An 11,294-nucleotide genomic window follows, 5' to 3' on the forward strand; every position below is an offset into this window, starting at 1 on the left:
CCCCCCGACCCCGTCAGTGTTCCCTGCCCAGAAAATCTTGTACCTATGTGCATTTATAAGAACATATTGGATATGACAAAGTATATGTATATGCATATGTTAAAATGTCTATACATAATATGTATACAGCCAGCTACACATATGAGCATATATGGATTTGGGTGTATATATGTATGAGTGGATGTGAACATATTGCTGTGTTTATATATGTATATTTTTTTTATATATATATGTAATTTTTTTATGTTTGTATAAAAAATTTTTTGTGTATATGAAAAGTATGAACATAGGTACTCTCAATAAGTAAAAATTGCATTTTCATATAGAAAATATATTAAATATGTAAGTGTGTGTGTGTGTGTATACATATATATATATATTGAGTATATTATAAGTATATGAATTCTGTTTTTAAGAGGTTATTTAATATATACAATAATATATAGAGAGGTAAACGAAAGATATGAGGAAATCAGATAGATCACATCTGTGTGAGCTGCAAGTTCAGGAGATCACTGTTAGATAATAGGGTAAAAAGAGGGGCTGACACAGCCTCCGACCACCACCTACTATTTGGCAAACTACAACTGAAGTTAAGGGCTTTAAAAGAGTAATGTAGGGTTCAACGAAAATACAATGTTGATTTACTAAAACACCAAGACACCCAAATAAAATACAGAAAAGCATTATCATGCAAATCAATGCAAGTAAAAGGGATGCAAGGCAACACAATAGAACATACTTGGTCGAAAATTAGGGATGCTTTTATTTCATTATTAGAAGAATGCGTAGGGTGTGTAAACAAAAAGAATAAGATGTGGATATCACAAGAGACACTAACAGCCAGAGAAGTAAGAAAGAAGCTACAGGAAAAATTACTGTCGGCAAGCTTAGAAGTAGAGATGAATAGATGTCGGGGAAATTACAACCAACAAAATAAGGAAGTTAAAAAAAACAATTAAGAAGAGACAAGCGAAAATATTTCGAAAATTTAGCAACGACAGCAGAAAGTGCAGCCCAGCACCAGAACATGAAAGAGCTGTACAACACAACTAAATTACTATCCGGGAAGAGAGTAAGAGTAGAAAAGGCAGTAAAAAGGAAGGATGGCCGGACGCTAACATCAATTCTAGAACAAAAAAATTGTTGGAAGGAGCATTTTGAAGCATGTTTTCATGGACAGGAATTGTTTTTGGTGGAGAATCCTGTGTCTCAGCAGCCCTTTTAAGGAGAACACTGCTCACCTGGACATACTGGGAAGGTGCTAGAAAAGGTGCACTAAAAACTGTCTGTCCTCTCTCTGCTGGTTAGTTTACTGCGGTTGACATTGGTTCAATTTAGCAGGAATGAACAAAGAATTGACATAAACAATGATAACAAGTATGCAAGGAATAAGGTTTCTCTTAATCTGGACTGTTGGAATGTGAGAACTCTTTTAGACCGAGCAGATAGGCCTGAAAGAAGATCAGCTCTAGTAACTAAGGAGCTAAGGCATCTTAATGTTGATATTGCAGCTCTTTCTGAAACAAGATGTTCAGATGAAGATCATGTTGAAAGAGTGGCAGGTTTCACATTATTCTGGGTTGGTAAGCCAAAGGGAGAGAAAAGGGAAGGTGGTGTTGGGTTTGCAATTAGAAGTGATTTGCTAAAAGACCTAGAACCACCACAAAGCATAAATACACACATAATGAAACTTTGGATCTCTCTTTCTTGTGGACGTTTTGTAACTGTTTTCTCTAATTATGCTCCTACACTTTCAGCTAGTGAAGAAAATATTCATGCATTTTTGAGCAGCTTGGAAGAAGTATTCTGTTAGTCCCTTTGAATGTGTGCTTGGTGACTTTAATGCACATGCTGGTAGAGACTATGGTGCTTGGAATGTACTTAGGCATTATGGAATAGGAAAGGTGAACAACAATAGGTTGCATCTGCTCCAAATGTGCTCTGGTTGTTGAAAATACTTTATTTCATCATAAGATGGATGAAACATAAGGTACCTGGATTCACCCAAGATCAAAGCAAGGTCACATGATTGTCTTTGTATTAACTTTGAAAGCTGACTTAGAAGATTTGTGCAGTCTCAGATTATTGCAAGGTGCTGATTGCGATACTGATCACAAAATGGTTAGGGCCAAGTTCAAGGTCCATAAGAAAATTCATAGTGCTGGTGTACGAGTACCAAAGAAAATTGATGTAGAGTAGCTAAAACAACCACAAGTTTTGCAGTTGTTTCAGAAGAGATGCAGCAATGTTCATTTTGAAAGCTCATGGCAATCTTTTTGTGATGGAATAACATTTGCTGTCTCGTTAAACTATGCTACACTAATCTCCCAAAAATAATTTTCTCCCTCGTGTTCTGACCACTAACCCTAACTCCTCTCTCTCTGCTTTACTCTGTCTCTCTCAATTTCAATCTCACTCTCTCTCTCTCTCTCTCTCCCTCTTTCGAAAAGTAATGCATGCATCCTGATTCCCCTACTCGATCTTAGAACCTCTGCTGAAGAAATACGAATCTTAGAATGATGTCCAGATAAGAAGTTTTTTTGTCTTTTCAACTTCGTTCATACCCTTCTATTTATGTGCTGATCATAACAGCTTACTTAGTGCTTTCACTATTCTGTCTATTTCATTACCATGTCGTCAAATTCATTCATTTATTCAAGTTTATCACACAGTCACTTATTTCTATAATTCTGTCTTAGATTAGCTGTCTGAAAACTCAGATTTTTCAATTCTATATTACTATTATCACCATTTGCTGACAATCTCTTCTCTTTAGTTCTGTCCACATTTGCTCGAAGATATTTAACTCAGGGCTCATCGAGCAAATGTGGACAGAACTAAAGAGAAGAGTTCATCAGAAGAATCCACGCAATCTTGAAGAGTTGTGAGAGCTCAGCCACAGAGAATGGCATCTCATACCTGTGAAGATTGTGAAGGATTTGTACGCATCTCTTCCCAAGCGCATTGAAGCAATTATTCAAACTAAGGGAAGCCACACAAAATATTAACAATGTACAGTAACTTCTTGAAATGAACATTATGTAATCAATATTCATTATAGACATTTTTCTGTTTTAAAACACTGTATCTTGATTGGTTTATGTGAGGTAGCCGAAAACTTTTGCATGGACATTTTTGGTGGTCATCTCGCATCTTCCCCTCTCATTTAGAACACCTACTACAAAATATAATGATTAGGTATGGAAATGACTCCAACAGGGTCAATGTTTCATCAGTAAAAAACGCAATGTGAAACATCCACTGTTGGCAAATAGTAGAAATTTACAATAATTTAAAGTGGCCAAAGACTTTTGCATGGTACTGTACAATGCGTCATGAAAGATAACTAATGTATTAAAAATAACCCAAAAGTTGATAATCATTTGCCCAACTTTCCTATTTAAGTTCAAAGCAAAACAATAGCTTAAAAACAAAAAAAAAAAAAAGAGATAAATCGTGTCAGTCTTTGTACAATGTCCAGTTGTCGAATAATCACGGTGTTCACAAACATACACATCCACACAATTTTTCAACAGTAGTTAGGTGCTTAAATTTGATTGAAAATGTACCTTAAAAGTCTTCCTTTTACAAAAGACATTTTATAAATAAAATCAATAAAATAAGTAGCTGACAGAAATATCTAATGATGCTGATGTGATCAACAGTCCAATAAATGAAAACTAGATATATAATACAACTGACCAGTTCTCTATCACTATTTGTACTACCTGTACCGCTGACCAGCAAACTCCATGAGCCAACAAGGAAACCCGTCTTGGTTACTCAACCAGCCAGAAATAACAGCCAAATCTATCGCAAGCCACACTCTACCACGTTTAAATTAAAAAATAAAAAGACAAGGTAACATTGGATAATGTATAAAAAAAAAAAGGAAAGTAAAAATAACAGTACAGGATGGTCATAGTGGATATATTTTTGATCGTAGGTCTGCTTGCGGCTATTTAGCAAAGGAAGAAGCAGAAAGAGAGGGGCGTGAGAACCAAAGGTATTCCGGATTGCAAGGCAATGTATCAGTCAAGATGTAGGAGAGAAGAGTGAGCGGAAAGATAAGTACTCTTAGTGTACTTAATGATTCTGGGAAGAGAGACATAGGGGTGCTATTATGAAAGACTACTAAACGAAGAGAATGAATGGAAGGGAATCTTCCTAATATGAACCTGACAAAAAGGTTCAAGAATTCTTGTTGACAGCAATGTGATAGACAAAGTAATTGAGGATATGAAGACAGGCAAAGTCTCTGGTCCATTCGGAATTACTGCTGAGTTGTTTAAAATATTTAGCGTAGTGGGATATGTCCGAGTCACCTGTATGTTAATCAGGTTGTACCGGAAAGTATCATACCGAATGGTTTTATGATAAACTATTTTCACACATCAAAAACTCCTTAGAAAATGATTCCTCCAAATTCGAAACTGATTCCTTATTTTATTGCTGTATTTTCCTTTATTTATTTATTTATTTTTTATTATACAGGCTGTTGGTATCCAATTGTTTGTAAATGTTTTTAATCAGTAAGGAATCAATATCCTGCCAAGCATTAGTATTTAATGAGATGCGTTAGAGAGGAGTGATTAGAGAAGTATCAAAATACTGGACTAGGTTATGAAAGTCACTGAAAGGGTCACAGCTTACTTAATTAGGAAAAGTTAACCTAGAAGAGATGCAGTTTTCGCATCAGGAAAAAGTACTACTAATGCTCTCTTTACCTCAACTGCAGAAGTATTTAGTTGAAAGTAAATCAGTTTAATTAGTATTCATCGAAGTGGAGAAGGTGTTCATCAGGGTTCCTCACTCCTTGATCTGGTGGTCACTGAGGGAACTAAGGGTAGATGAAAATCTAGTGAGAACTGTTAGAGCCATGTGCAGGGATGTTGTCAGTATGCTGAGAGTTAATGTGTACAGTACTGAATTTAGTGTGCTGGTAGTTCACCAGGGTTCGCTTGTCATTACCCACCTATTTATCATAGTCCTCCAAGCTATAACAGATGATTTTAAGAGCAATTGCCCATGGAAACTCCTCTCTGCTGATGACATGTTTCTTATAGCTGAAACTGCAGTAGAATTAAAAATAAAATTCCAGGTGTGAAAACTGAGCCTGAAATCAAAGGGTCTTAAAGTTAACTTAACGAAGACTAGAGCTTTAGTCTACTGGAAAACAAACAGGACGCTAATCCCGTTAGGTAAATGGCCCTTTTCGATATTTAGAAGAGGCTTTGGTAGAAATTTCATAAAGTGTACTCAGTGCAAGCTATGAACACAAAAGAGGTGCAGTGGAATCACAGGAAAAGTAACCGAGAAAGTAAATTTTGTTTGTGGCTGTTGCGTAGATACAATAAACCCTAAGAGAACATGAGAAGTAGATATTCTAGAATGTTCAGAAGGATCCTCAGAGCTAGTAGTTTCTACAGGGTGGCCCAGAAGTCACGAAGGGGTTTCAATATTTAATAACTTTTAAAATAATTATTCAATTTTTATTTTATTCCAGATTTATATGAAGAAGACCCTAAAATTTAATAGTAGAAAAGTACACTACTGAACAGCGAACACATTGTGAAATTTTATTATCAAAATCAAGGGTCAATAATTCGGACTCAACGAGCATATCGTTGTCATTATGGAGCAATGGATTGTCCAAGTGAATCAATGGTCAGGCGATTAATTGATTGTTTTGAGGATCAAGGATTAGTAAGTGACCTTCCAAGAATAGGCAGACCTCCCTCCGTTAGAAATGAAGCCACGGTCAGGCGTGCAAGGTAGAGTATTAAAGAAGACCCGACAACATTAACGCGAAGACACTCTGGACAAATTGGAGTCTACAGGACATTGCTCTAACGAATTTTAAAAACAATGGAACTTTTACCATATAAAATCGAATTGGTGCAACAGCTGAAAGAACCAGATTATGCTGCTATATTTACGATATGCCACAAGATTCTAAGAATTAGCAAGAGAAGATCTATCTCGTTCTCCAGACTTTTTTCTATGGGATTATCTTAAGGAAAACGTTTATGTCGACAAGCCTCAAAAAATTGCAGACTTAAAAATAACATTGGTACAGAAATTACATCACTGGAGCCACAAACGTTAAGGTCTGTTATAAAAAACGCCTTAGAAGGAGCATGTTTATGCGAATTGGAAAATGGACGCCATTTAAAAGATATCTTTTCACACCTAGGGAAAACAATCTCACATCTTTTTTTTATAATTTACCAACTAAAATATCACAATTTTTAAACAAAAGAAATGAGATATTAAATATTGAAACTCCTTCGTGACTTCTGGGCCACCCTATATAATCTGGGTGGATGAAACGTGTTGAAAGTATAGTTGCTAGAATAAGAACTGACAACAGAAAATTCAGAGAACAGAATGGTAAAAAATAGGCCAATCTCTCAGAGTGAAAGGATGTTTGTACGATGCGTACAACCAGCAGTGCTGCATGGTTGTGAAACGGGTTACAAATGCAGAGGACAAACGAAAACTTGAACGAAATGGTGCTAGCTAGCATGTTCGCTAGATGTGCATTGTGTCATCAGTATGTACGACAAAGTGTGTGTTGAGAGAAAAATTGCGCATAAGAGACATCAGATATGGTGTGCAAGAGAGAGAAAACTGTGCTGGTATGGTCATATGATGCGGAGGATGAGAACAGGTGAATAAAGAAGTGCCGTGGATAAAACCTGCAGAAGAGGGAAACCCAAGAAGGTTTGGGATGAACTAGTGAAGACCAACTTCAAGATGTTGAGCCTCACAGAAGAGATGACAAAGAACTCAGAAGAATGGCAATATGCTGCGCTTGAGAAAACCCGTCCATCTTAGCAAAAACGAGGTGCTGTCAAGCCATATTCAATGGGGTTTTAAAAAAAATGAATATTCTTATTGTAAATGTGTCAAAAATTGTAGTGGCTGAAATGTTATCTCAGGAAGGACACTCAGTAGCTTTTGAAAGTCACAAAAGAATTAGCCAAACATTGAAAAGGAGGCAGTAGTAATAGTGTGTAGATACCTTGTAGCACTTTCTTTCAGGAAAGTAATTTTGTTTGGAAACTGACCATCAACCTTTAAAGACACTCTTCGTGAAGGATCTAGATGTGTCTCGACGTGTTTCATTTCAAATAGCCAGGTGGGGCATAATTATTTTGCAACATTATTTCATCATTAAGCATATTCCTATCAAAAGTATTCCACGTGTTGATGCTCTTCTGCCGTTTGACATACAACAGAAATAATGATAATGATATATTAACTTTCTTTCTTTCACCTTTACAAAAATATACTAATTCTTGGTAGGATATTGATTCCTTACTGATTCAAAACATTCACGAACTGGATATCAATAAAGGCAAGAATACAGCAATAAAATAAGGAACTAGTTTCGAATTTGGAGGAATCATTTTCTAAGGAGTTTTTGATGTGTGAAACTAGTTCATCATAAAAATCGCCCATTTATTCTACCTCCTTATAGAGCCTCAATGTTGACTAGAATACGTGACACGGATATAGACAAACGACTAAGAAAGCACGATTCTGTTTAGTATTGGCCCGTGCCTAGGGTTGCTTCAGAATATTCTGGGTGGGCACTAATTAGTATTGCGAGAAGATTTTTGGAAACTGTATTTTCTAAATTTGAGGGTGTAGTGCCGTCCAGTGCCCCTACGAGCATGGTTTGGCTTACTCCATTGAAAAGTTGTTTGTTAAATCCTGTGACAGTCAAATGTTTAGACTGTGTCTAATAAAAGAATGATACACGACCTGTTTGTGAACCCTGGCAATTTGTCCGTGTGGATTTGAGTATATGTCCCAAATATTGGTAGCATTGTAATCATCGTAGATTCATCTGTGTTCATTAATTAATGTTCGACATGGTTAGTACGGGTTGTATTGTTCATCCTTTCCATCGCTGAATACAAAACGTGTCTCGCGAGACCTTCCTTCTTTCGGCTGATTTTCCTGAGTCCACCACTTCATGCTTGTACACCAATCTGTTACACGATTACCCATTTATAGCTGAGTGGACTGGAGCAGCGTGAAACGAAGTTTTTTGCGTTCATTTGAAATTCAAAACCATCTTAATTCTTTCAAAGATGAAAGGTTGTTTACCTTTTTCTCAACACTCACAACTCAACTCTAATAAGAAATACTACTTTAAACTATTCAATTTCTATAATGAAGTTGGTGGATCCAACTTCATTATAGAAGTTGGAGCCACCAAATATTTTAATTGTATGTGGTTGTAGTGATGATATGAAACACGCCGAAGACCCTCATCATTGCCTCTGGAATGTACTTAAGTTTGTCGCAAAATTTGTCACTGCTAACACATTTTTCAAATAAAAAGTTCATCTACTTTTAAACGTATGGTAAGCGTTAATTGCCTATGAAACACTTCCACTTTTTGACCTGGAACACACAAAAGCGTCATTCAATGTACACACAAACTGTTAATTACGATATTTTGTTTATGGAACAAAATACAAAATCTTTTAAAAATTTAACTTGATCTTCCTCTTCAGGAAATTACTGGATATGGTTTAATTTTAATTTGTAAATGTATAAATAAAAATAAATGACTAAAAAATACAGTTACTGAAAGGCCGCAAGTATAAACCGGAACTTCATAAATTAGAAGGTCACTTCCTCTCCAGATATTTCCCATCATTCCATCTATTTGACACCTTATCTATTTTATTGAGTAAATTACGAAGCTTTAATATGCCAAAGAATAAAGGTAAGACATCAAATCTATTTTATATAATTTGTACATTTTATTATTTTTTTAAATCAATTTAATTAGCCATATGGATGAGTACTTTTACTCTCCTTTAGTATTTCCCGGTTGCTTCTTGGTTAGCCTTACTTCGCCATATCAATTTCTCATCTTATGCAACAAATATTTCTTTAGAATAATTAATATATAAATAACTCTTTGATCCTTCGCGTACTTTATTCATTTTGCGGATAGAAGAAAAAATATCAGCTTGTAAATAACTAATTTTCATTAGCGTATTTCTAAATGTAAAACAACAGCATCCAGAAGCCATATTGCACTTTATTTTTAAAACTTATTTCACATAACATGTGCTTTGCTTCAGGATTGAAATCGACATTTGGAAAAATGCTCTCTTTAATCTTCACAACTTATATTTTCATTTGATATCAACGAACATTTTCTGTTTGTGTAAATCATTTTGTGTTCAACTGTTGCTAGAAGTTTATAATTTTTATTACAACAATTATTCGTTGTCTATTAATTACGACGCATGAAATTTAAATTTGCGATATATTCTTGAGTTAGGCTAAAGTGTCAGTAATTTACGTTTCTTTATACAGTCAACTAGAGGACATTGGAAACTACTATGATTACCAAAATGATTTGTGGTATTTATTTCAGCACCCTGTCATTTTTAGTTTAATTATTGACTGAGTACACTATATGGACCAATAAAATTTAATGATTAAAATTTATTTCAGGATATCAATTCCGCCGATGATCAAATTTCATAAAAATCCTTACCTAAATTAGTTGATCTCGTAGCTTGATTTTATATTTTGAAATAATTCTAAGTTATAGAGAATAAAATTTTAGCTTTTGGAGAAGTTTTTGAACTGTTTACTTCATCTAATTTGGTAAATCATATTCATTATCCGTGTCGGATGAATCAGTGTCATGTTTATGAACACTTACTAGAGTTTTATTAAACTCTTTTAGAGACGCTTCTTCGTTATTATCCGACATAGATTGACATTTCAAATTATAATTTACGGAAAATTCAATTAGAAACTATGGACAGTTACCTTACAATAGAAATTTTGAAGTAAACAGGATTTTCCCATGGAATATGACACATGAGGTGAAATGAGTAAATCCAAGCAATATCGGGGAGATGGCACACGTTGACGATACCACCGAAAGGAAATATCCTTAGGAAAAGTAAGTTAAGATTGGAAAAAAATAATTGAGATATTCATGCGAGTACATTTTTTTGAATTCATTTTTGAAGTGCAGTAAGGTAGAAGCGCCCTCTAAGGTTCATTTCACGCAGGTACCTGACGCTTTTAACGACTGTTCTTCTAAAATACCCTTAAAGGGTCCACTTTTCTTAAGTAGTACCGATCCTCTCCCATGACTCCCTCGCCGGTGATATTTTATCCACTGACGACGAAGGAAGCCTCTAGAGATTCAATAATAAAAAAGAAAAGCAAAACAAATCGGTAATTATAAGTTGCTTACCTATAAAATATTTAAAGTAACGAGTCCGTACGTATGCGCCTACGTAATAATAGATTCAACTGTTATTGTCCAAAAGATTTTCTACATTTTTGCCGCGAATCGTGTGCTTTTTTCGGTAAATTTTCAGATTAACACCCGCACGATTTTCACTAGAGTGTTAGGGTGGGAATTCCGTCCCTAAAACCCTAACAGCTTAGTGAAAATCGTGCGGGTGTTAATCTGAAAATTCACCCTTTTTTCTTGTCAACTTTTACAATTTACCGAAATAACAACCAAATCTTACTTCAGCCACAGTGCTGTCTACAAAAAGGAGTGCACATTGGAAGATGTAATTGCACATCCAATGTTTGGTTGGAAGGTTGGATATTGACTTCAGACAGTATTTGCTAGAATGTCTGAAGGGAACAGGTGGTCGAAATTCTTCTCTATCAGGGCTGACTTAAGTCTAAAGAAAAACTGATAAAAGGAGTCCCAAAATGTCCCTATCAGTATTCGTTTTGTGCACTGGAGGTCTGTTATTGGCAAATGTGCTTTACTTTAACTAGATCAGATGTATGCAAATTTTATCGTTAACATATGCTTTTTCTTATCTCTGAATTTCAACATAAAATTATTTTTTTGTAGTTTGACGAGCTACTTTTGTATCAATTTAACTGTTTAGAATAAATAATAAGGAAAGCTGAGTCAGTACATTCTTTCAGAATACTTTGGAGAGAAGAAGGTTATTCTGCTCTGGAAATGTAACAGAAATTGTAGGCGCAGGAGTGCCTATGTGGTAAGTAACTTGCTTACCAACCATATGGTTCTGGGTTCATTCCCACTGCGTGACACCTTGGGCAAGTGTCTTCTACTATAGCCTCTGGCCGACCATAGCTTTGTGAGTGGATTTGGTAGACGGAAACTGAAAGAAGCCTGTCGTATATATGTATATATATATGTTTGTGTGTCTGTGTTTGTAGCCCCAACATCGCTTGACAACCGATGCTGGTGTGTTTACGTCCCCGTAACTGAGCGGTTCGGCAAAAAGAGATCGATAGAA

At 35.5% G+C, this 11,294-nt stretch overlaps 1 protein-coding gene across 1 annotated transcript in view; it reads left to right on the forward strand.

The window, feature by feature from the left end:
* The first annotated feature begins 8,605 nt into the window (after window positions 1-8,605).
* Window positions 8,606-11,294, forward strand: part of LOC106869445 (eukaryotic translation initiation factor 1A) — a 21,055-nt gene continuing 18,366 nt past the window's right edge. The window contains exon 1 of the mRNA XM_014915196.2: window positions 8,606-8,752. Coding sequence (XP_014770682.1) covers window positions 8,737-8,752 — 16 coding nt within the window. The 5' untranslated portion in view covers window positions 8,606-8,736. The remainder of the gene's footprint in view (window positions 8,753-11,294) is intronic.

Source organism: Octopus bimaculoides, chromosome 4 (assembly GCF_001194135.2).
Source record: "Octopus bimaculoides isolate UCB-OBI-ISO-001 chromosome 4, ASM119413v2, whole genome shotgun sequence".
Lineage (NCBI taxonomy): Eukaryota > Metazoa > Mollusca > Cephalopoda > Octopoda > Octopodidae > Octopus > Octopus bimaculoides.